Below are 26,099 nucleotides of genomic sequence, written 5' to 3' on the forward strand. Positions count from 1 at the left end.
TATGTTTTCTGAGTATTGATTTCATATCCAAAAACTTTTTTCTATAGATTCTTGTGGACTGTTTTATGTAGACAATATCATCTGTAATACCAACAATGTTTATTCTTCCCTTCCAATCCTTTTTCTCTGAATTCTTTTGTTTCTTATTCTCTGTATTAAATGTTTACCAGGACCTCCAGTACAGTTGCAGAAATATCATGTGCAGATACTAATTTTGTTTTTCCCTCTAAATAAGCCATATATCTTTTGTATTTTTTCTAATCTTACAGCATTCACTAGAACTTCCAGAGCACAATATTTAAAGGAGCAAAAGCAGGCACTGCTATCTCACTGCTGATTTTAAAGAGAATACTTCTATTTCACTATTAAGCCCAATGTAGCACGTTAGCAAATTTACCCCTTACCAGGTTAAGAATGTTCTCTTCTATTCCTAGTTTGCTTAATTTTGAATGCATATTTCATTTTATTCACTGCTTCTTCTATATTAATTCAGATGGCCATGTAGTTTTCCTCTTTTAATCTGTTAATGTGATAACTTAATTAATTTTAAAATTAACATCCTATTATTCCCAGAATAAACTTTATTTGGTCATAATACTTTTTGTTTGTACATTACTGGGTATGGTTTGCTGTATTTTATTCAGGGTTTTGACATCTAAATTAATAAACGACTCTGGCTTAAAATTTTCCTTTATTAATTTCTTCTTTCTACTTTATCATTACTTTTTTTTCTATTTCTTAAAAAATTTAACGCTTAGCTCATTAATTTTCAATCTCTTTTATAATATAATCATTTAAGATGATAAACCACAGACTGCCTTAGATGCAGTTTTAATATGTGGTTCCTTCATTATCATTCAGATTTAAATATTTCATAATTTACATATGATTTCTACTTTCACCAATGAAATAATTCGAAGTATGCATGTGAGGCAGTGAGTGGCTACTGTTTTGTTAAGGAATTTCTAATTTATTCCACCGTTGTCGAAGAATGTTACCTATGCAATATTGGAGTTTTAGTATTCTCTTTTACCATAACAATTTTAATTTTTTTCTTAAAGTCTATTATGTCTGATATTAATACTGTTTCCTACCTTTCTTTGGTTAACAATTTCCTGGAATCTTGTTTCATCACTTTCTTTTTTAATTCTTAATTTGTAATTATAAAACCATATAAACATTCAGGAAAGATACTAATTACATCTATGTACCAATCAGAGACTACATAAATGTTTACATCTTGCCCATAAGACATTTTTAGCATCAAATTCATACAGATGAGACTTGCAAAAATGACCAACTGAATTAACAAAAAAAGAAAGAAGTCAATAGAGTAATTTTTCATAATGAAATAACAAAACAATTGACAAAAGCAGACCTAAAGGGAAGAGAGTAAAGGACAGTCTTAAGGTTATACATTAACCTAAAAATCTTTATTGTATCCACTCTAAGATGTCAATGATTGTAAGACACATCCCAATGCCAAAGATGCTAACATGAAAAAATAATGCAGAATCAAGTACCATATTTTGCAATGTATAATGAGCACCCACGTTTTTGGCCCAAACTTTCAAGGAAAAAAATCTTTCATTTTAATTTTTTAATTCAAATTTTTATTTGTTTACATTTAGATACTTGTTTTTTGTATAATAAAGAAATTTTAGCATTTATTTTTTTTCACATATTATGACACAAGAAATTTTATGTAACAAATAATTACAAAACACAAGAACAGATACTAGGTACAAGAAATTTTATGTACTGGTAACAAATTTACAATATTTATGCATCATAGAAGGCCAAGAACTTTGTCGTTGCAAGTTCGTTGTAAATTCAATAAAACCAATTATCGTATTCCAGGGTATTATTTTGCATACAGATATCGTTATTGATTTCTAGAATTATACTTTTAACTCAACCATAAACAAAAGAATTAAAAACACATATAAATACAGAATTAGTACTACCCATGTATAATGCACATCCTTATTTTTCCCTCACAAATTTGGGCAAGAAAATGCACATTATACAGTGCAAAATATGGTAAGAAGTCAGTGCTAAAACTATTAATGCCTCTCTTGTGACAGACTAAAGGAAAAGAGAAAAGAGAACAGATCACATATCCTTCGGGGAATCAGTCAACTTTGATGGCCAACACAATTGCTAAACGGAGGGAGAACTCAGTCAGTTTCACTGGACTGGGTAAAAAGTGTTACTTTAAGTCACATATGGATTAATAGTTTTTGAAACGTCACAATAAATTTAGATCGAAACTTTGTTGAATATAATTCACCTTATTTGGGTGATTCCTAAGGCCCTGTAGAATTCTTCAGAAGCTGAGATTCATTTTATCTATGGTAATTATTAATTATAACAGTAACTACTATTCATTAAGAACCCAAGTCCCAGACACTGTGTTTAGATACTTTTAAAAATATCAATTAATTTGATATTCATAATTCTATGAGTAAATGATATGATGCCTATTCCACAGAGATTAAGAAAATAAGGACTCAGATCTGAATAGATGAGTTGTCTGAAGTCATAAAGCTAATAAATGGCAAAATTCAGATTTGAACTGTATTTCATATATGGCCTATTCTTGTCTCTACCCAGCACTGCCTCTTTAATATTACTGCTTCTCTATTTTTCAGATTTGACCTGGAAATGTCAATATTTTGCTTTTAGCTAGTATGTTGGGGAGGAGGGGGAATTAGACAACAGGACTCAATCAACATTTTACTTTTACATTAAGGCAAGGGCACCACCTAGTGGCACACACTTTGCCACCATCAAAGAAAGTGGATGGGAAGGAAATGGTTTTTCACTCTTCTGCTTTCCTCCACTGGTTTTACACGACCTTGAAACAAGTTGGGGGTGTCCACATGAACTCTTCTAGTCAAGAAGAATAGGATCCTAGTAACAATAAGGACTGAACAGGGTTTTAGAATGAGACAGATCCAAGTTCAATCCCAGATTCACTATTTACTGTGACCTTGGAAAGTTACTAAAAGTAGCTTGACTCTCAGTCTCCTCATGTGTAAAATGAAATAACACCATGTACCTGATAGCGTTATCATGGGACTACATGTGAAAAATCAACACAGTGCCTGATCATAAGAGCTTCCTCCATAATTACTGGTTCCTTGCCCTAGTTTCTTTTTATGCAGCCTAAAACCACATGGGTGTTTTGCTTTGTTTTTTAGAAAACGTATCACATACCACTAGCTCTTTTTATGCTTAAAATAACTTCCACAGGTCCTTCGTATGTAAACTTTAGTAAAAACAAATTCTTCAATATTTATTCATTATTATTATAAATACATAAAATCAGCAATAAGCATTTTTATGTACCTACTTACTATGTACCAAGCATAGTAACAGTGGATGGGAACTCACTATGGAGTGGGGAAAATAAAGTTAAAATATAATCATGGATTAAGTATTTTCATGACTATAAGTGACAAATGTTATGATAAGGTAGAAGAGGGGGATTATGGACCAGGAATGCTTCATAGAAAACACATTTGAAAAGTCTCTTAAAAGATGAGCTCACCAGATCAGAGCCCAGAAAATTCCTGACATAAGAAAAAATATGTGAAGAGCAATGAGTAATGAAAACACACAGTGAGGGAACACAAAGAAGTATAGTGTAATTGGAACACAGAATAAGGATGGATGGAGAGGCAGGAAGAGACCAGTGGCATAGGTCAGTGATAGCTCGCTAAGCTCATTTGGAATCTAGATAATAGTTGCATGATCTATCACCCTCATCAGCACCATCATCATCCACAGCAGTTATTTATTGGATGTGGACTATGCACAGGAGAGACTGTTCCATTTCCTGGATTCTCAAGCTAGATCCAGCTAGATCTGGGCCAGAACAGAGATTGCTTCCTGTAAATCCCCTCAGATTGTCTGAGCGATCCCTCTCACATGCCCCATGGTGTGCTGGTGCACGGTGGTTCCTGGAACAGGCTGTTGCCCTCTCCCTGGCAAAAACGTAAGGCGTTTTCCCCTTATCTGGGGCAGTTAGTGCCATGCAGAGCAGAGGTAGAGGCTATCCATGTTGTCTTGCCACTGCCCAAGATGTGCCTCCCATGTAAGCTTCCTAAATAAACTCAATGCAATGCTGCAGTGGTCAGCCTCATTCTGTGGTCTCTCAGGAAATTTTCCCAACATCCTACAAGTTATATATGTTATCTTCATAGGAGTTAAGAAATTTGCACCAAGTCAGTAAGGGGTGGAGCTGAGTCTGATTCAGCCCTAGGTCTCTTATTCTTTCTTCTACACCAATGGTCCCGAATTTGGATGCACAAAACAATCCGGAGAATCTGTTTAAAAATAAAAGTTCCAGACCCTATTCTAAAACAGTATGTCTAGAGAGTGGGACTTAGAAACCTATACTGTTAAACAAGCTGTCCAGATGTTTCTTAAATAGGAAGCCAAATGGCAGTCCGGCTTTTTGAAAACACAGTTGACCCTTAAATAACAAAGGTTTGAACTGCGTGAGTCCACCTATGCATGGATTTTTTTCATTAAATACTGTGAATGTATTTTCTCTTCCTTATGATTTTAACATTTTCTTTTCTCTAGAATATTGTAAGACTACAGTACATAAAACATATACACACAAAATATGTGTTAACCAACTGTATGTTACTGGTATGGCTTCTGGGTAACAGTAGGCTAATAGTAGTTACGTTTGGGGAGAGTCAAATGTTAGATGCAGATTTTTGACTGCACAGGGGTCAGTGCCACTAACCCCTGCATTATACAAGGGTCAAGTGTATCTCAAAGCCTCTCAACACACACACACACACACACACACACACACACACACACACACACACACACACTATTAATTAATAGCTTCTATCTATGTGCCAGGGGCCTAATACTCACAAAATTCGGCAGGAGTATTATGCTACTTACTTCAAAGAAGAGAAAACTCAAGCTCAGTAAGCTTACAGATAGTTTCCCTCTTGCAGTCACCAAAGCAAAAGGCAAAAGTAAGATTCAAACATAGGTGTATCTGGTTCTTTCCTGTTATGTTGTGTGGTAGGAATTCTGACCCACCCCCAATGACCCTTGCCCCTATACAATCTCTTCCCTTTTGAGTGTGGGTGGAAACTGAGTATGAAGAGATCTCATTGCAGTGATTTTGTTACAGGATGAGTGATCACTGGAGTGATTATATGGCAAAAGGGTGTAGTCGAATCTAATCTCATGAGGCCTTTTAAAAGCAGAGTGTTTTCTGCAGCTGGTAGCAGAATGGAAAGTCAGCGCGATTCAAAACTCTAGAAGGATTTGATGTTCCATGCTGACTTGAAGATGGAGGGGCCTCATGACAAGAAGTATGTGTAATCTCTAGACATTGAGAGCAGATCTCAGCTGCCAGCAAGCAAGAAAATGAGCACCTTAGTCCTACCACAAGGAACTGAATTCTGCCAACAACCTTTAAAAGATTTTGGAAGCAGATTCTCCCTTGGATTCTTCCTCAGATAAAAGCCCAGATGAGAGCCCACCCTGGCCAATAGCTCAATTTCAGCCTTGTGAGGCCTTAAGCAGAGAACCCTTCTGAGATGCCTGATCTACAGAAATGTGAGGTGATAAATGGATGAGGGTTTTTTAATTGGGGTAAAATACACATAACAAAAAATGTACCATTTAAACATATTTAAGTGTTCAGTTTAGTAGCATTAAGTACATTCACATTGTGTGCAACCATCACAACCATCCATCTCCAGAACGTTTCCATCTTCCCAAACTGAAACTTTGTACCCATTAAGGAAGAACACCCCCCAACCCTTGGAAACCACCATTCTACTTTTTATCTCCAGGAATTTGACTACTCTAGGTACCTCATATTAGTAGAATCATACAGTATTTGTCTTTTAGTGACAGGCTTATTTCTTTTAGCATAATGTCCTTAAGATGCATCCATGTGTCAGAATTTTCGTCCTTTTTAAGACTAAATAATATTCCGTATGTATATACCACATTTTGTTTATTCATCCATCAAATGGACACTAAGTGCTTCCACCTTTAGGCTACTGTAAGTAATGCTTCTATTTTTTTTTTTTTTGATTTTTTAACTGTTTTATTGAGATATCATTGACATGTAAAAGTTGTATATATTGAAGATGTACACTTGATGTTTTGATATGCATATACATTATGGTATGTACACATACATGTACAATCAAGCTAGTTAACATATCCATTACCTCTACATGGTGACAATTTGTGTGTGTGTGTGTGTGTGTTAAGAAGATTTCTTTTTTTTTTTTTTTTTAAATTTATTTATTAGTTTCAGGTGTACAAGACAAGGTAATACTTAGACGTTCATCATTTATATCCCTCACACTGTGAACCCCTCTCCCCCCATCCACTATCCCTCCGACCTCACACTGAACCATCACATTATATATATAAAATTATAGTTGGCATTCATTAATGTTTAGCTTCTGGTGTACAATGCCATGATCAGGCATCCACAGTATCCCTGAGGTGGTCTCCCAAATAGGACGCATGTCCATCGGATACCCAACAAAATCTTTACAACATTATTGAATTCCTTCCCCAAATTAATTTTCAAAAAAACCCTGAGGCCATCTTGTGGTTACCAGCTGTTTCTAAATCCCTTCACCTTTCCCCTTATCCCCAACCCCCCCCCCCCACATCCATCTAACAACTCTCGGTTTTTCCTTTGTGTCCCCAAAACTGTTTCTGATTAGTTTATTCACATAGTCTTTTCTTTAGATTCCATATATAAGTGAGATCATATGGTACTTGTCTTTCTCTTTCTGACTTATTTCACTTAACATAATGTTCTCTAGATCCATCCATGTTGCTGCAAATGATAAGATTTCTTTCTTCTTTATGGCTGCGTAATACTCCATTGTATAAATGTACCACAGCTTCTTAATCCAGTCATCTACCGATGGGCATTTCGGTTGTTTCCATATCTTGGCTATTGTGTAAAGTGCTGCAATAAACATAGGAGTGCATACAGATTTTTGAATTGGAGTTTTGGATTTCTCCGGGTAGATGCCTAGGAGTGGAATTACTGGATCATAGGGTAGTTCCATTTTCAGATTCCTGAGATACCTCCATACTGTTTTCCATAGTGGCTGCACTAATCTGCAATCCCACCAACAGTGCACTAGCGTTCCCTTTTCTCCACATCCACGCCAGCATTTGTTGTTTGTTGATTTATTGATGATAGCCATTTTGACTGGAGTGAGGTGGTATCTCATTGTGGTTTTTATTTGCATTTCTCTGATGGTTAGTGAGGTTGAGCATTTCTTCATATGTCTTCTTGCCTTCTGTATGTCCTTTTTAGAAAAATGTCTCCTCAAGTCCTCTGCCCATTTTTTAATTGGGTTGTTTGTTTTTTTGGAGTTCAGTTGAGTAAGTTTTTTATAGATTTGTGATATTAATCCCTTATCAGATATATCATTGGCAAATATCTTTTCCCATACAGTAGGATCCCTTTTTGTTTTATTGATGGTTTCCTTTGCTGTGAAAAAACTTTTTAGTTTGATGTAATCCCACATGTTTATTTTTTCTCTTACTTCCCTCGCGCGAGGGGATATGTCAGTGAAAATCTTACTCCGGGTAATGTCCATGAAGTTTCTTCCTATATTTTCTTCTAGATATTTTATGGTTTCAGATCTTACATTTAAGTCTTTAAGCCATTTTGAATTTGTTTTTGTATATGGTGTAAGGAAGTGGTCCAGCTTCATTTTCTTGCATGTGTCTGTCCAGGTTTCCCTTATTGAACAGACTGTCTTTACCCCATCGTACATTCTTGCTTCCATTGTCATAGATTAGATGGGCATATAGGCATGGATTTACGTCTGGACTCTCTATTCTGTTCCATTGATCTATGTGTCTATTTTTATGCCAGTACCATGCTGTTTTGATTACTGTAGCCTTGTAGTATAATTTGAAATCAGGTATCGTTATACCTCCCACTTTGTTCTTATTTTTCAAGATTGCTGAGGCTATCCGGGGTCTTTTATGGTCCCATATAAATTTTAGGATTATATGTTCTATTTCTGTGAAAAACGTCGTTGGTAGTTTGATAGGAATTGCGTTGAAGTAATGCTTCTATAAACACATCTCTACTTTCAATTCTTTTGTGTGTGTGTGTGTGTGTGTGTGTGTGTGTGTAAATGAATATTGTTTTATAAGTCAATTCATTATCTTGAAAATTGGGTAAGAGGAAATAATCAAGCATTTATGCTATTTGTACTGTATCACTGGGCAACCAAATAATAGATGAAGTGTCTCCTTATATAATTATCTGATAAAAATTGAAACAAAATAGCATAATTTTGCAACCCCCAAGTAAGTTCATTAATACAGATGCTGAGCATCAATAGCTGTTAATATCAATAAAGAGCAAAAACCAGACATTATGTGCTTCCTGATAAAAGAACACACAGCCACCTATAGTCTTGCCAAAGGGATCAAGACTGAGTCTGATCCAGACTCTGGCTCCAACTGTCAATTTGCAGGAAAAGCAGAGACGGGAACATTCCGAACTGCACCAGTAAGCAATCAGTGAAATCTACACTACGGAAAACTCCTACAGGTCAAAGGGCCTGGATTCTTCAATAGATAAACTACAAACAAAAGATGTCAAGCTTTTCAAATGAGCAAGATAAAAATACAGAATTTAGGAATGCAAATCCAAGACGTGATTACTAGAATAGAACAGGTTACTTTAGGAGACAGGGAGGGGGCCATAATTTAAATGAGGCACATAGAGAGGCTTCTGGGATAGCAGGCAAAATTCTATTTCTAAACCTGGGTGGTAGACACAAGGGTTAATAATTAATTAAGCTATATTTAAAAGAAAAAAATAGTGCATTAAATGTAACAATGAGACAGTGGCCCAAATCCAGATTTAATTCAACTGAAGAGCTGTCTCAATACAGCTCTGCCAGTGTCACTATTGAGCCTATTTCAAGCCAAGAAGGCAGTTAATATCAGACTGAGTGGTGACTGGGGTCAGCAGCAAGTGCTTAGAAAAGCAATTAAACCAAGAAGACAAAAGGAGACCAAAGGAAAGAGAAAAAAAAAACAGTAAAAAAATCTAACGATTTTTTAAATCTTTATGCTATCACAAATACACCATCTGCTCAAAATAGGCCTATCTGATTCCCATCCTACAACTTTACCATACTTATTCCTAATTCAGTTGCCAAAATTTGTCCATTAGAATTTGGTTTCTTTCTCAGAGTTATTTCCCATTCCTACCAATTAGCTACTGCCATCGTAATAAAGGCAATAATATGTTTGCCAAAGATAGTCACATCTGCAAAAGTAAGGGTACAGAAAAAAGATAGCAGAAAGAAAACAACAGGAGTCTGAAGAAGAAAAGGCTCCTAGAAGTTGATTTACCTAGTTACAATAGAGATAGGCCCTTCTTTGGACACAGTGGAGTACTAGAACCTGTATCCCCAACCCTGCATTCCATCTTGCCTTTAGCCACCTGGACAATGGTGGAAACTGAACAAGCAATTAAAAGCAGCACGAAGCTATAGGCCTGCACGTCCAATAAGGCAGCCACAAGCTACACGTGGCTTCTGGGCACCAGAAGTGCAGCTAATCTGAACTCAGATGTGCCATAAGTGTAAAAGACACATTGGATTTCAAAGACTTAGTACTTAGAAAAGAATGTAAAATATCTCATAATTTTTATTGATTATATGCTGAAATAATAATATTCTGGATTAAATAAAATATATTATTAAAACTAACTTCACCTGTTTCTTTTTACTTTTTAAATGTGGCTACTGCAAAAATATTGAACTATATATGTGGCCCATACTATATTTCTACTGGACATCACTGCAAACAGACCATTATTAAATAGTGTTGAACAGGAAGAACAAAGAAGCTAAAAGTGGCAATTTTTCATTTTTTTTTCTACTGTTTGCTCTACTACGAACACTACAACTATTTTCCAGGCCCTGTTCCTGGCTGTAAAACAGGATAAACAAAAAAATCAAGAGCTGTATTAAGTCATAGATGGATACCACATGAAATCATGGGCCAGTGAACTGAGTTCCAGTTTTGGTTCTGGCACTGACTAGCAGTTACCCTAGAAAAATCATTTTTTCTCTCTGAGCCTTAGTTGCCTGTCCCAACAAATTAAGTAAGAAAGCTAAACTAAATTTAGAGTCCCATGATTCCATCAAAATAATTTTTTAAATTTCTGTCAAAATTGGTTTTCATAAAAATGAGTCAATACTCACTCTGAGTCTAACACATCCTCGGCGAGATCCTCTCATCATTTTGTCCTTAGACTAAAAGAAAAACAAAAACATTCAATGAATAAAAGATTAACAGACTGATTGTTTTAGAATCATCTAGGGATAAAGATACAAAATTTACAGTAATATCTCTCCTTTCTCCCTCCACCCCCTGCCCCAAATCACTTACGGATTCTCAAATTCACACATGGGAAGTTAAGAATTACCTGGGGGTTTAAGAATTACTCCTAGATGATTCTGACTCAGGCAAACAGAGGACCACATGCTGAGAAACACTGCTTTAGCTTTGACTCTTTGCAGTTCCCCAAAGTGGTCCCATCTTTTGCCTTTGAGGTTACTCATCCGATGTTCCTCAGCTTAGAATATCCTTACCCCTGATTTTCTGCTTTGCTAGCTGTCACCTCTGCCTGATCTGAATTTCCATCCCTGGGCTCCCACTGTCTCTTGAGTGTTCCTGTCACGGCCCGCACCACCCTGTTCTATGACTAGTTAACTTGTATGACTCATCCATAAGACTGCACATTCCTTAGGGGGTAGGAACTGTATCTGACTTACATGCTTCAGAACAGTGTCTGAAACACATTAGGAGCTCAAGAAATACTAATGAAACATTGCTTATCTTTTATGTCTCTGCTACTAGACTGAGCCAAGCAAAGGCTATGTTCTGCACAATAACCCTATGTTAACAGTCAGTAAATATTCCTAAAATTAAATTAGTCATGTGTAATAAAATGAAACCTTAAATAATCAAAGTTTTCAAAATACCTCAACAATGTATTTGCCTGTTCTCCTCTATGTAAGAAAGAAGTACAATGAGCCAGTATCATGGAGTTATGTTTTAAAGAAAATTGTCCCACTTTAAACCACAGATGCCCTACATCCACTGCCCTGAGCCACAGGCAAGCTTCCAGCTATAAAATAACTAAGTGCTAGGGATTTAACATACAGCGTGGTGACTATAATTAACAATACCGTAGTGTATACTTGAAAAGATGCTGAGAGAAGATTACTTTAAAGTTCTCACCACAAAAAAAAAAAAAAAAAGAGAGAGAGCGAGAGAGATAAGGTAACAATGTGAGGTAATATATATGTTAACTGACCTCACTGTGCTAATAATCATTTCACAATACATGTGAAGGTCTGACAATTAAGTTCACAAACTCATCCTAGAAAAAGTGCTACATATCTCATTGCTGAATATCACTATAGTCAACTTCGAAGTACTCTCCTTGGGAAGCTATGCACCGACGCCAGCACCTAGTCCACCCTTCAAAGCAATTTTGGAACTCTTTTTCTGGAATAGCCATCAGAGCTTTCATCATATTATCCTTGATGTCCTGAATGTCATTAAAATGTCTTCCTTTCAATATTTCCTTTATCTTCAGGTAAAGAAAGAAGTCATTGGGGGTCAGATCAGGTGAGTAGGGAGTGTGTTCCAATACAGTTATTTGTTTACTGGCTAAAAACTCCCTCACAGACAGTGCCATGTGAGCTGGTGCATTGTCATGATGCAAGAGGCATGAATTGTTGGTGAAAAGTTAAGATCTAACTTTTTCACACAGCCTTTTCAGCACTTCCAAATAGTAAACTTGGTTAACTGTTTGTCCAGTTAGTACAAATTCATAATTAATAATCCCTCTGATTTCAAAAAAGGTTAGCAATATCGTTGCAACAAGTTCACTGAACTTAACTGTCAGAACTTCCTATAAGCACTAAATCAAATAAAACTTAGCCTCAAGGTAACCATTTCATTGTATCTTAATTATAACTTAATTGTATCTCCAACAAGACTCTATAAGCATTTAAAGATTAGTTCAGTATATTCCGAGCACATACTGAATACTCAAGAAAGTACCTTAATTCAATGAATTAACTCACAAAAATCTAGTTTGGTGCTGGTATATGGTGCCATCACTGAAAAACTGTTTAATTGGAAGTACAACTATAGATTTACTCTGCTTCACAAAGCAAATGCATTTGGAAAAGTTCTGCACTCACTAAGGAAGATTAGCTTGCCATTTAAAATAATTCTACAACCCTTTATAAAGCAAAGAATGCCTCCTTAAACCTGTTACATAAAAACACAGATTTTTAATTGAATATTAATTTTACTTTGTTTAAAATAAACTAAATCTCTATTCAAGACCAAGCAAGAGTCTCATCTGACTTGCGCTGAATCTCTCACAGCTACAAGTAAGGTCTCTTGAATTTTTTAACATACAGCATCCCACCTTACTTTTCTTAAGGTACTTCTTCTATCCTGTATGAAAATAATGTATGTGTATGCTTCATCACCACTCTTGGAAAGCAAGGTTTCTGATTCATCTTTGTGCTCTTCCTAACCCAACACCCCTGCTACAGTTTTGCAAAGAATAAACATCTAGAAAATTGATGGTAGGAGATATGTGGACAATGAATGTGGACAATTTATGTTAAAATGGTCTCCCTCATTTTAATATAAATGTAAACACTGCTTCAGTACCGAGTCACAGGTTAGTTCACTGCCAACAGCATACATATGAGGTTGCACTCCTAGCTAGTGTTGCATGTTGGACCATATACTCCTAGAACGCAGGTGGACAACCTGCTAGGCAAAACTAACCTATATAGAAATCACAAGAGGTTGGCTCTAGGGCATGGGATGGACAGGAAAGGGACAGGAGGGAATTTTGCAGAATGACAGCAATGCTCTCTATTTTGATTGGGACACTGGTAACAAAAGTGTAAACAAATGTCAAAACTTATCTAACTGTACCCTTGAATTCTGTGGGGGGTTTTTTACCGGATGCAATTATATCTCAATAAAGGTAAATAAATAGTACTTGCCAGAATTCCACAGATACACTGCTTTGCAACGATTACAAAATGGGAAATGACAGCAATAACACCCATTCCTGTAGTCTTTTTTCTATCTGAGAGCGCACAGCCTCCTTAAACCATAGTAGTATTTAATGTATTGAGAGCCTTCACTACTTAATGCCCTGCATTCACTCAATAGCCCCAAATGTCATCATTATGCTGGAATGTTACACCACCAAAAACTTGGAGGAGTCACAGACCCACAGTAATAGAGGAATTTTCCCCATCATTCATCCCTCACGTTATCACAGATCACTCCCTCATCTCCCACCCACCCCCATTACAAAGAACCTCATTTGAGCAGCACATTTAGTGTCTACTTATGTTATAGATAGTGCCTTAGAAAAGTGTACTGAATGTACACAGGTGACATTAGGGGTCTCCCCAAGATCCTTGGTAGATGGCTGCCTTACTTTAAAGAAAACAGACATATTATTGGAATAGAGATATATTCAAGATCATCTTTAAGAGCCAGAACAGCATGGAGGTCATTATACTAATTATGACTAATTACACTAAGTATCAGAAAATATTAATAGTAATAGAACTAGAGTAAGAAGGCCAGAACTCAAACCAGACAGCCAGAATAGATGTTTTCTTGACAGAAAGATCAGACCTGTTCAGTTCTCATAATAGATGTCTCTAATACGGAGATACTGCATCTTGATATCAGCATCTGATGCCATTACATATCTGTAACAAACAACTCCCTTTGGTCTCCTTCTGCTCATAAATTTGGCATCCCGTATGACTTGCATTCAGAGTATATACAGTAATGCACTAATCAGATAGCCTAAGCACACAGTCTCAATAATGGTTTTATTTCTTGTTATGAATTAATAAATTGGGATACTCGTTTATGTAACAGTGGCCACAATGTACTTTTAGTGAATATTAGTGAATTTAGTGAATATGTCAAATACTGTCTGTCATAAACTTCAGCTTTTTGCTAACGTTTATGGAGCACTAAAATACCAGACACTGCTAGTACTTTAAATACAATTTTATTTAGTTCTCACATCTTAGTATATAGGTTCTTTTATTATGCCCATCTTATAATTGACAAAACAAAGGCTCAGAAGGTTTAAATAACTTGCCCAAGGACTCACAGAGAGTCAAGTGGAAGAGAGAAGATTTCAATCCAGGTCTAAGCCCAAACACGAGGCATTTCTACCTCAGTTACCGTGTTTAAGACCCGAAAATATGACCTAACTGGAAAAGAAGCTCTAGCATGATTTTTCAGGATGGCATCCCCTGAACATAAGCCCTACAGCGTCTTTTGAAGCAAAATTTAATATAAGACCCGGTTTTATTTTCGGAGAAACACCGTACTCATATAAGTCTGGTTAATTTAAGTCTTCCCTCAAAGTTTTTCTGAACCAGAAAGGCTGAGTGTCAGATCAGCGATCATTCTGAATTCAGCAGTGCAAACGTCACCTTGTTGAAGCCTTGCAGCAGTGCCTAGAGCGGTACCCCTGCCTTCTGAACTATCTCTAGCATGTAAACCCTTAGGTCACTAGATCACACATACAGGTCCACATGACTATCTGAGACCTTTGGGTCAGATGTGTTTTGAAATTCACAATTTTAGAAAAGTAATATACATGAAGTACATATACGGTCTTATGCCTGTTGTGAGGTCTGGAGTATCGAGCATTTAATTACTTTCAAATTAAGCACACTAATATTTCTGTAATACAACAAATATTTATGCTAAGTATGATAAAGACTAAATAATTCATCCCAATAAACTTAATAAAAAAAGACTAATCACACAGTTCAAGAATATAATATAATCAATTTAGGAAAATAACTTTTGGAATTCAGATTGAGGGATTTCTGAATTATTGAGGGATTTCTAAATTACGGGTAAAGGATTATGGATTTGCATTTTGATCTAGAGATCTATCACAAAGTCGCAGGTCTTTCACTATTTTTTTCAAAAGGACAATTTTATTTTCAAGTCAGAATTTCAACAAAAAGTGGAGAGAACCACTAGCAAAGCTGTGATGACCTGGGGTTTTCACAAGTTTCCTTTCTAAATTTTGCAAGCATCCTCTTTAAAGCTAAATATTAAATATTAAATAGTAGTCTAAGTTCTGCAAATTAATTGTAGCATGTTTGTATAGACTGAACCTCAATGGAGATTATCTATTTTTGTTTTGTTTCTTGAATACTGCCCAAACTACTAAATAATGACTAATGTTACTTCCCAAGAAAAGACTGATGAAAATGATGGGGGCGTTTGAAACTGCAGATGGTTTGTGCTGTGTTAGTACTTCTCCCACCAAACTGTATAGTTATAATTCACTATTATTCAATTTCACTTTTCTATTGCCTAAGGATGTTTTTCCTTATTAGGAAAAGACTAACTCAGGGCCCAAAATAATAACATCATAAAAAGATGAACAGCAAGAAAAGCACTACAAAAATTTACAGATGGGAAAATTTGTATAACACACCAAATAATCTAGTTAGCAAGAACAATAGCCAGAACCATGGAATTTTGGATTCTCAGTCCTAATTCTAAGACTTACTGTACAGGCCCCAATTTAGAATGCAGCTATGCTCCAAAAGCTTCTTGTTCAAATTTGGAAGTTGGAACTCAGAACAAATTTTTGCAAAACAATTGTTAAAAACGTTTCCCAGGTTAGCCAGGAAAGGCACTTGAAATACAATATGTAAATATCAAGAGAGAGGGGTTATGAATGTCTAGTCATTATGTTGTACACCTGAAACTAATATAATATTGTATGTTAACTGTAATTTAAAAATAAAAAAAACTACTTTAAAAAAATGGGGAAAAGTTGTTATAAATTCAAACACTGCCTAGGAAATGACTTTCTTAAAGAATTTCTCTTAGATGTGGGTGCTTAAAGAAAAGCAGAATGATGAGAGAATAAATAAGTCAAGAACACAAGAGCTATGCCAAAGGGCTTAAGAAACTTTCAAGAACTTGAGAAATTAATAATCACATTTTACTTTTATAATCAGAAAAAAATACTTATTAAAAAAGCAATTTAAAAACACTCATTTTTTATCAGGTTGAATTTTACTTCAAATTTTATGAGTTTCAAAAAAAAAAATGAAGGCAACATGCAAACAGTGGGCTAGTCATGCAGGACGTCACCCATCAGAAATTTACACTTAACTCCTCTTCTGGGTGAAAATTTCAAAGTAGAATCATCCTCGAGAATTTGCCACTACTTTTCTGTGCTCAAGTCTTGTGAAATAAAAAAAACGCATCACTCGACAAATTCTAAGACTTAGTATCTGCTCCCCTTCCCTTTTTTCCCATCTAGTAGGTTTGCAGTGAATTGGAATCTTGTTTATCCTTGGCATTTCAATAGGGTTTATCTAAGTCCCTGTCTTACACCTTAGGTAGAAGAAGATTCTGCACTTTTTAATGATTAATCAATTCAGTTTGCATTTTAGAGGAGCCTACGCAGAAAGTTTATTTCATTCTCATATGATGTAAATTATCACCTATCAGCAGACTAGTTATCACTTGGGTTTATCATCATTTTAAAATATCATTGCTAATGTAATTTAGTATCCTCCAACAGAAAGAACATTTTACTTGGAATTAGAAGACTTGATCACGCACATAGAAACTGTGATTTCTTAAGATTCATAGATACAGAGAACAAACCGATAATTGCAAGATGGGAGGGGGTTGGGAGATGGGCGAGAAAGGTGAGGAGATGAGGAAGTACAATTGGTAGTCACAAAATAGTCATGGGGATGTGAAATACAATATGGGGAATATAATCAATAATGTTGTAAAGATTATGTAAGGTATCAGATGGGTACTGAACTTATCCGGGAGATCACTTCATAGATTATATGGATGCCAACCACTGCACTGTACACCTGAAACTAATATAAAATAATACTGAATGCCAAGAATAATTAAAATACATATATGTATGTACATATACATACATACATACATGTATATATATATACATATATATATATATATATATATATATATATATATATATATATAGTCAGAGGATTCAAAGTACAGCATGGGGAATATAGTCAATGGTATTATAATAGCTATGTACGACGTCTGAGGGGTGGTAGAATTGGGGGAGGTTTTCACTTTGTGAGGGGGTGTAGATGTCTGGTCATTAAGTCTCTGTTCTCATGGAGCATACATTCCAGAAGAAGGAAACAGACAATAAACAACAAAAACAAAATAATTTCAGTAGATAACAATAAATGCCATGAAAAAATACAAAATCATTGCGATAGTGACTAACAGTGAGGTCTACTTTAGATAGCTTGCTATGGAAAGGCTTCTCTGAGCAGTGACATCTGAATTGTATAACAAGAAGGAATCAGCCATGCTACAGACCTAGGGTAATACCAGCCGATGAAGCCTGAAAATATATACCTATGCAAACTCTTTGAGGCAGGAACAAGTCTGAGGTGCTCGCGGAAACAGAAAAAAAAAAAAACTAGAGGGAGTACTACAGAATGGTAAATGAAGGCAGGTCACAAAACACGTATAAGTCCTAGTAAAGAGTTTGGATTTTTTCCTAAAGTCACTAGAGAATTTTAATTAGAGGAGTAACTTGGTCTTTCCTTTATTTTAAAGATCACCTGGGATGTTGAAAGAAAATGCATTTGAGAGAGCAAAAAATTGAAACAAAGAGAACAATTATGAGGTTTTTGCAACAGATCAGATGAGACATGATGATGGTTTATATGCTACAATGGTAACAAGGAATATTAGGAGAGGTTATGAGGCCTAATAGGTGATATATTTGACAATATTAGAAAATACCTAGAACAAAGATTAATATATAGTAGAGGCTAGTAGCAGATTACAGTCTCCAAAAACATCCTGAAATAATGTTCATAACGCAAGTTCTAGAAGAGCTTGTGAAATGAGAAACATTCTCCCCCTCATTATGAAATGAAGTCTTTTGCCTGTGGGTTGGTCTTTGTAAACTGCCTCAAATAAGTCAACTGAGTACTGCCCAGTTGCACAGAACTATGGGAGATAATACAGATTACTGTACCTTCTCTTCCAGCATCACAAACAGCATAGAAATCTTAATCTCCCAGGTTACTGAGATCGCATTAAGTAAAGATAACGAAAAACGATATTTTTTGTTCATTTTGCTACTTGAAGAAATGCAATACACAATGGTACAACAAATTATATAGAAAATTTTTACTAAAACGTTATTAGGCTGTACAATATATATAAAATGATCTCATCTATATAAAATATACAAACATGTGTATTTAAGCATAAAAAATTGTTAGGAAAGCTATTATCCAAAACACAAACAGTGGATTTCAGGTGGGACTTGTCTGCCTTTTATTTGTATATACTTCTCGGTATTGTTTCAATGTTTTTAAAAGTAAGAGTATGTTGTCATCTCTTCAAGAACAATAAAAACTATAGTTTTAAACGCTTTAAAAGAAAGAGTAATCCACATCAAATTCTGTAGAGACAGAGCTATTAAAATTAAGAGTGAAAAAGCATACACTGGGTTTAGCAAAAAACTATCATTGCAGACTTTTGCTGGGATTTTCAGTGAAATCTGAAGGCAAAAATAGGACTGCTGTAAACACAAGATAGATGAATAGAAACAGTGTAGAAAACTCTTTCACTAGGTTTACCTATCTTGAAGAAGAGGTTAGGATGATATTTCTAAGGAGAAATAATTTTTCAACTGAGAGAGATATGCCATGTTAATTTGTTAAAGAAAAAGTTAGTAGATCCTAAAATTCATACGGAAATTCAAGGGACCCAGAACAGCCAAAATAATCTTGAAAAAAAACAAAGCTGAAGGACTCACTTCCCGATTTCAAAATTTACTACAATGATACAAATTTACTACGATAATTGAAACAGTGTGACACTGGCATTGGAATAGGCATAAAGGTCAATAGAATAGAATTAAGAGTCCAGAAATAAACCCTCATATTTATGGTCAACTGATTTTCAGCAAGGATGCCAAGACAATTCAATGAACAAAGAACAGTCTTTTCAATATATGGTGCTAGAATAACAGAATATTCACATGCAAAAGCATAATAAAAATAATAAAGAATATAAAACAAAAAAAAGAACATTACCCTTAACTCACACCATATATAAAAACTAACTCAAAACGAATCAAAGACCTAAATGTTAAGAGCTAAGACTATAAAACTCTTAGAAGAAAACAGGTATAAAACTTTGTGACTTTGGATTAAGCAATGTTTCTCAGATCTGTCACCAAAAGCACAAGCAAGCAATAGAAGAAAAAGATAAGTTAGACATAATCAAACTAAAAAATTCTGTGCTTCAAAGGACACCAACAGGTAAAAACATAACCCACAGAAGGGGAGAAAATATTTGCAAATTACGTATCTAATAAGGAACTTGTATCTAGAAAATATAAATAATTCTTACAACAATTAAAAAAAGACAACACAATTTTAAAATGGGCAAAGGCTCTAAACAGGCATTTCTCCAAAGAAGACACACAAATGGCCAATAAGCCCACGAAAAGATGCTCAGCTTCAACAGCCATCAGAGAAACACAAATCAAAACCAAAATAAGACTCTATTCACACCTGGGATGGCTATAATCAAAAGAACAGATAACAAATGTTGGCAAGGATGTAGAGAAACTGGAATCCTTATACTTCCAGTGGGAATGTAAAACAACTAGCTGCTTTGGAAAACAGTCTGGCAGTTTCTCAAAAGGTTAAACAGAGTTACCATATGACTCAGCAATTCCACTCCTAGATCTATATCTAAGAGAAATGAAAGCATATGTCCACACCAAAACTTATGTACACAAATGTTCACAGCAGCATTAGTCCTAACAGCCAAAAAGTGGAAACTCAAAAGTCCTGATGAATGGATAAAGAAAATGTGAACTATGCTAACAATAGTCTATTCAGCAATAAAAAGTACTGATATGTGTTACAATATGGATGAAACCTTGAAAACATTATGCTAAATGAAAGAAGCCATATTAGAGTTGTTTAAAAACACGTTTATAATATGATTCTAATTATATGAAATGTCCAAAACAGACAAACCTATAGAGACCAAAAGTACACTAGCGGTTGCCTAGGGCTGAGGGTGAAATATTGAGGAGTGATTGTTAATGGAAAAGGTTTCTTTTGGGGGGTAGGAGATGAAAATTTTCTGAAATTGATTATGGAGACGGTTGCACAGTTCTGTGAATATACTAAAAACCATTGAACTGTGTACTTCAAATGGACGGTATGTGACTTACATCTCAATAAAACTGTTATTTTAAAAAGCAACAGGCAACCGAAAAGTTTACTAAAATTGTTACAACTAAGATGTTTAGTTATATTACAATATTCTTAAAATAAAAAAAACAACAAAAGTCCATACATAAATAGGAAGACATTGAAGATTACACGAGAGGAAGGGGAGAAAGCAGATAGAGGAGAAAAACCTACAGACTGAGGTATTTGAAAAAATTGTGAGCAGATGGAATCCAAAACATGCAAGAATTACCTCTTCCACTATGATGGGGAAGAGTACAGGCAAGGAGAGGCAGGAAAGTGGGTATACTAATAGACAGGGGTATGAGAAGTTGAGAGTGTTCCTACCAACTGTACTCAATTGTCTCTAGGAAGCATGGCATCTTCTATGAGTGATGGATAGTTGAAAGATTGCAGAGAGAGCTGCCAGAGTGATAAAGCAAATAGTCACCCAATATTTTATTTACCCATCCATGCCATCACAGTAATCTAAAATTAAACACAAGAAATGAAATAAGTGGACAATCTTAGCTTGAAGGCTTAATGTGAAAAAACATCCAGGAAACAGAAAATCAACTTTCACAATAATCTCAACACTGTCACATGAATGGGAATATATTAATTATGATTATCTCTCTTTCCTTGAATATGATTCCATTTGTATGATTATATGTACCATGTAAACTTTTTTTTTTTGCAAAAAAAGTAAATTCCCTTTTTAATTTTTAAGAAAGTTCAAACTAGTCTACGAAGATAATCTTTTACAATAAAGTAAATAATAAGTAGGAAACCAATTGGGCTGGCCATTTGTTTTTCTCTATAAGCAATAAAAGGCATTCAATCCTTAATCTAAATCACTTGTGTATTGTATTGTCTAGCTTCTACTGGTATTATGTAACTATTTGAAAATCAAATCCTATGACAATTGCCACATATAGGAGTAGCATATTTAAGAACAATTCTTTCTGTCCTTTCACAGATTATTACCATCAACATAACTGCTTACAACAGAAGCAAGAACTGACTGCTTGACTAATATAACACACAAAGTAAAAGATCTCACAGAGTTTGACAGGCTCTGGATGATTAAACAAAAGCCACTGTTGTTAATACAAGCTCAACTAGGTTTCACATAAGTCATGGAAATGTACATTTGGCTATCAGTATATTCTGCAAAATGTATAAGGCGGTGTAAGGAACAATTCCAAAACAGCCCTCTGCATCTCCTCTTTAACCTTTGTTTGAAGGACCTTGGACATACTGTTCATTACAAGAACAACGTGCCACATTGTAGGGCTTGAAGATTATGATGCTCTGTATGACCATCAAAGGGCTTACAAGCTTGCTGTACAAATGAAGAATGTACTAGAGATACAGCTAGTTATAACATTAAACAATAAAATGATTAAATGCCAAAAAGATTTACATGAGCAAAGCTCAACAGTATTAGAATATGGGAAAATCAAGGTTGACTATTCAAGGAAAACAAAAGATACAAAATTTCCACATACTTCTTCCCACTGACAGATTACTACTTATCATTTTAGGAGATTTCTTTGTTTTCTTTTCAGAGCAGTTAGATAAGATACAATTATTCTTTTGTCCCTTCTACAATTCTAAAGCTACTTTATTAGATTTGGACAATTAATATGTACCATGTAAGCTTAATAAAAATCACAATTTTTATATTCCTATAGAGTTTATTTAGAAAAATATAAATTCCTAAAGTTTATTTAGAAAAGTATAAAAGTATAAACTTTTAATTGTTTGATGGAGTAGTGCTGATATATTTCTAGGAGAATCTGAGACTACCTCTTTTATATCTTTGCAAGAGAAATATACTTAAGCTCTTCAAAAACCAAAAATCCAAGAATTACCATGTTTCCCCGAAAATAAGATCCAGCTGGACCATCAGTTCTAATGAATCTTTTGGAGCAAAAATTAATATAAGACCCGGGTCTTAATAATATAATATAATAAATATAATGTAGTATAATACCAGGTCATGTATTAATTTTTGCTCCGAAAGACGCATTGGAGCTGATGGTCCGGCCAGGTCCTATTTTGGGGGAAACACAGTAGGTCACAAAAGGCACTGGGGCTTCCTGCTTGCTCTGACTTGGATCACTGCCTCTGGGTGAAGCCAATGCCTGTCATGATGACACTCATGCAGCCAAAAGGAGAGGCTAGTTGGTGAGGAACTAACACTTTCTGCCACCAGCTGTGTGAGTGAGCCATCTTGGAAGTAGATCCTCCAGCTCGTCAAAGTCAAGCCTCTCAGGTGACTGCAACCCTCGCCAATGTCTTGACTGCAACTTCATGAGACCCTGAGGCAGAACCACGGAGCTGTCACTCTCAAAGTTCTGAGCCACTGAAACTATGAGATAATAAATGTTTGTTGTTTTAAGTTGCTACTTTTGAGGTAATTTGTTACAAAGCAATAGATAACTAATCCAATGGTGTTTTTAGCATCCTATCCAAAGCTATTATTCTCATACTCAACTCTCCCTATGTGTAAAACCAGTATTTATCTGTAACCCAGATTTTTTCCTAAATTCCAAACTATATGACATCTTTCCATCAATGACCCAAAGCAACCACCTTCTCCCCTAACCTCTTCTTCCTATTTTCCCTATCAGCATTCATCCAGCTAAAACCAAACACCTGGATTTCATCACTCTTCCTCCCCTTTCACTCACATCCAATCAATCGCTAAGTCCTATAAATATGATCTCCTGATTATTTCTCTGTAATAAGAGTATTTAAATAGAAATTTCACTTGCACCTATTAATAAATTTTAAAATCACAGAGACAACCCGACATCATGTGCCACTTGATGTATCCACCTATGAAGTATTGTTGCCCCAAAGGAAAAAAAAACTGAATTTGATTAAGATTCTAGCTTTATTAGTATATAGGAAATACAGAGGACAAAAAAACATGTTTAAACACACCAAAAGGATGTTATCAGCAAAATCCAGAATGTGGAAAATTCTACAGAACAAATGACCTGGTATCTTCAACAAATAAATGGCAAAGAAAAAGAGGAGGAGGGAAGTACAGATTAAAGAGACTAAATTTTATGTGTGGGGCTTGTTTGGAATCCTGATTCAAACCAACTGGCGAGGGAGAGATGTTTGAGACAGTCAAAGAAATGAAAACTGGATATTTGATGATTATTATTATTATCACTTAATTGTAATAATGGTATTGTGATAACATTTTTTTAAAGAGAGAGATCTTAACATTTAGTGATACACACTAAAATATTCACAAATGAAATGATATGGTGCCTGGGATCTGCTTTAAAATAATCCACTGGGAAAGGAAGGAGTTGATGGGAGTATTAATAAAACAAGATTGGCCACAGGTTGATAATTGTACAAGTTGGATGACAGGAATCCATTTTACTATCGTATTTTATGTATGTTTGAAGTTTTCTATAATAAATGTATTTTCTATAATAAAAAGTGTTAAACGACTGTCCTGGGGGTAAAGTTCAAATTCCTTAGCATGTTTTACCAAGAAAGCCTTTCATTACCTGGCCCCTGCTTACCTCTCAGGTTCATCTCACAGCTGGTATCTCACAGCCCAAGCTCTCCTCCGAAAACATTTACTACCGCTATCTCAAGCAGGTCAAACTTCCTTCTCTGCTCACATGGCTAACCCCTACTCATCAATAAGGTCACAGCAAACCTACCTCTTCTAGTAAACTTTTCCTGACCCTCCCAGACTAAGTCAAGTGACCCATCTATGTACCCCCAAACATCCTATGCTGCCCCTATCACCTCGCACTTTCTGCAACCCCCAGGAGACTCTAGGTATCATGTGAGCATGGACAATTTCCATCTTATTTACCATTTTAACGCCTCTTCCTAGCATAGTGTCTGGCACACAGTAGGTACTCAATAAACATTTCATAAATTTACAAAAGGCATGACCCACCAGTCCACTTTCCAACTCCTCACATTATCTATACCTCTCTGACTTTTCCTTCTTTTTCATCTTCCTTTGTGAACATAATTCACATAAATGGTTGGCTCTTCACATAGTGTTCCCAAATTTTTCTCCGTAGCCCTCCTCGGGCATCTCATCTAATAAAACTTCAACCAACAAATTCTGTGCTATAATCTAACAGATCTTTATCTCCAGGCCTGACCTATGGCTTCAGATATATTCTGGACTCAATCTCCCATTATCTCCCAAACTTGCTTTTACACTAGAGGTGCTCAGAATTCTCAGCATCTTTGTAATACCCCTATGTTCTCAAGCTTCCCAATTTGTGCACATTTCCCATTGCCTGGAATGCCCTTCTTCTCTTCTACCCTTAGCCTTTAAGCCTAGGCTCAAATGCCTCTCTGGCCTTTTTCAGGCAATGTTCCCACAGTAGCCCATTCTTATTTCTATTGTAGAATTTATCATACTGTTTTGAATTTATGTTTTAGGTGTCTGCTCTGCTAGATTGTGAGTTCCTTGACAGAAGGGACTCTCTCTCTCCTTGCACCTCCAGCATATAGTACAATGCCTATTACAAAGTCGGGCCCAAATAAATGCTTGCTGAATGAATTACATTATATTGTTTCTAATAATTAAGAAACTGAGCTAGAACTGTAAAGACTGCCTAAATCTACTTTCCTAAAGGAGGTAATCAGTTTCTCTCTTCCTGTACTGAGCAGAGTAATAATATATAACATTAAGCTCTTTTTCAAAAGCTGAAGATACGCAGATTATGAAAACAAAAAAAACATGTGCAGTAAAAATATCATCCATTCTCAGGGGATGGGTTTGGATTTGAGTCTGGGCCGAGGCCCAAAGGAGAAGATCCCCGCTGAAGTAAGTTTTGGGTGAATCTATATTCACAGTAATTTCAGTGATTCTAACCCACCCCTGACATTATCCCAATATCAATTTTCAGCACAGGCCAACTCTAAAGCAAGGCCAACCTAGTTTAGTAAAGGGTTTTCATGGCTTCCCTAGAACAAACCTACAACCACAGAGCCAGACCAGAGCCCAAGTGATTTTTGAAACAAGAAATAGAGTGACTTGCTATTTACTGCTCTGTTTAAAACGCTGTGCAACTAATTCAGATACTCTTCCTGGATGATGCAGCTCCAAGTTACCAGGTTTCCCCGAAAATAAGACCTAGCCCAACTATCGGCTCTAATGCATCTTTTGGAGCAAAAATTAATATAAGACCCAGTCTTCCATTATATAAGACCGGGTCTTATAGTAAAATAAAACTGGGGCTTATATTAATTTTTGCTCCAAAAGACACATTAGAGCTGATGGTCCGGCTACGTCTTATTTTCGGGGAAACAGGGATCAGCCACATACAAGCATTAAGATGTATCTTCAAATCCTTTGGAATCCTAATGTACTGAACCAATGTACAAGTATACAGAATTCACTGCCAACATTCAATGTGTCTCCTACTTTCTCTGTAAGTAAATAACTATCTTTTTCCCATCTTTACGGAACCTCCTCTTATCTGGGATTGGGTATTATTTTCACAAGATCATTTTATCTTACAATATTTCTCCGTAAGCAAATACTTTAACACCAAAGAACTAGGGGGAAAAAAAAACCCTTCTAAGTAGCCATTAGTAAGAAATACGATACCTCTTTCTGTTGGCAAGGATGATGTATTATAGAATCTAGTCTCAGAAGGGAAGCTGAGTATTGTGGGG

At 35.6% G+C, this 26,099-nt stretch overlaps 1 protein-coding gene across 7 annotated transcripts in view; it reads right to left on the reverse strand.

The window, feature by feature from the left end:
* Positions 1–26,099, reverse strand: part of OSBPL9 (oxysterol binding protein like 9) — a 131,952-nt gene that overhangs the window by 103,864 nt on the left and 1,989 nt on the right. For all 7 annotated transcript variants that reach the window (XM_081057529.1, XM_081057540.1, XM_081057530.1 and 4 more), the window contains exon 2: positions 10,275–10,325. Coding sequence is in view for 4 of the 7 variants with exons in the window: in XM_081057530.1 (XP_080913656.1) it covers positions 10,275–10,325 (51 nt within the window). In the remaining 3 variants the exon portion in view is untranslated. The remainder of the gene's footprint in view (positions 1–10,274; positions 10,326–26,099) is intronic.

The sequence above is a fragment of the Rhinolophus hipposideros genome (assembly GCF_964194185.1).
Source record: "Rhinolophus hipposideros genome assembly, chromosome: 8".
Lineage (NCBI taxonomy): Eukaryota > Metazoa > Chordata > Mammalia > Chiroptera > Rhinolophidae > Rhinolophus > Rhinolophus hipposideros.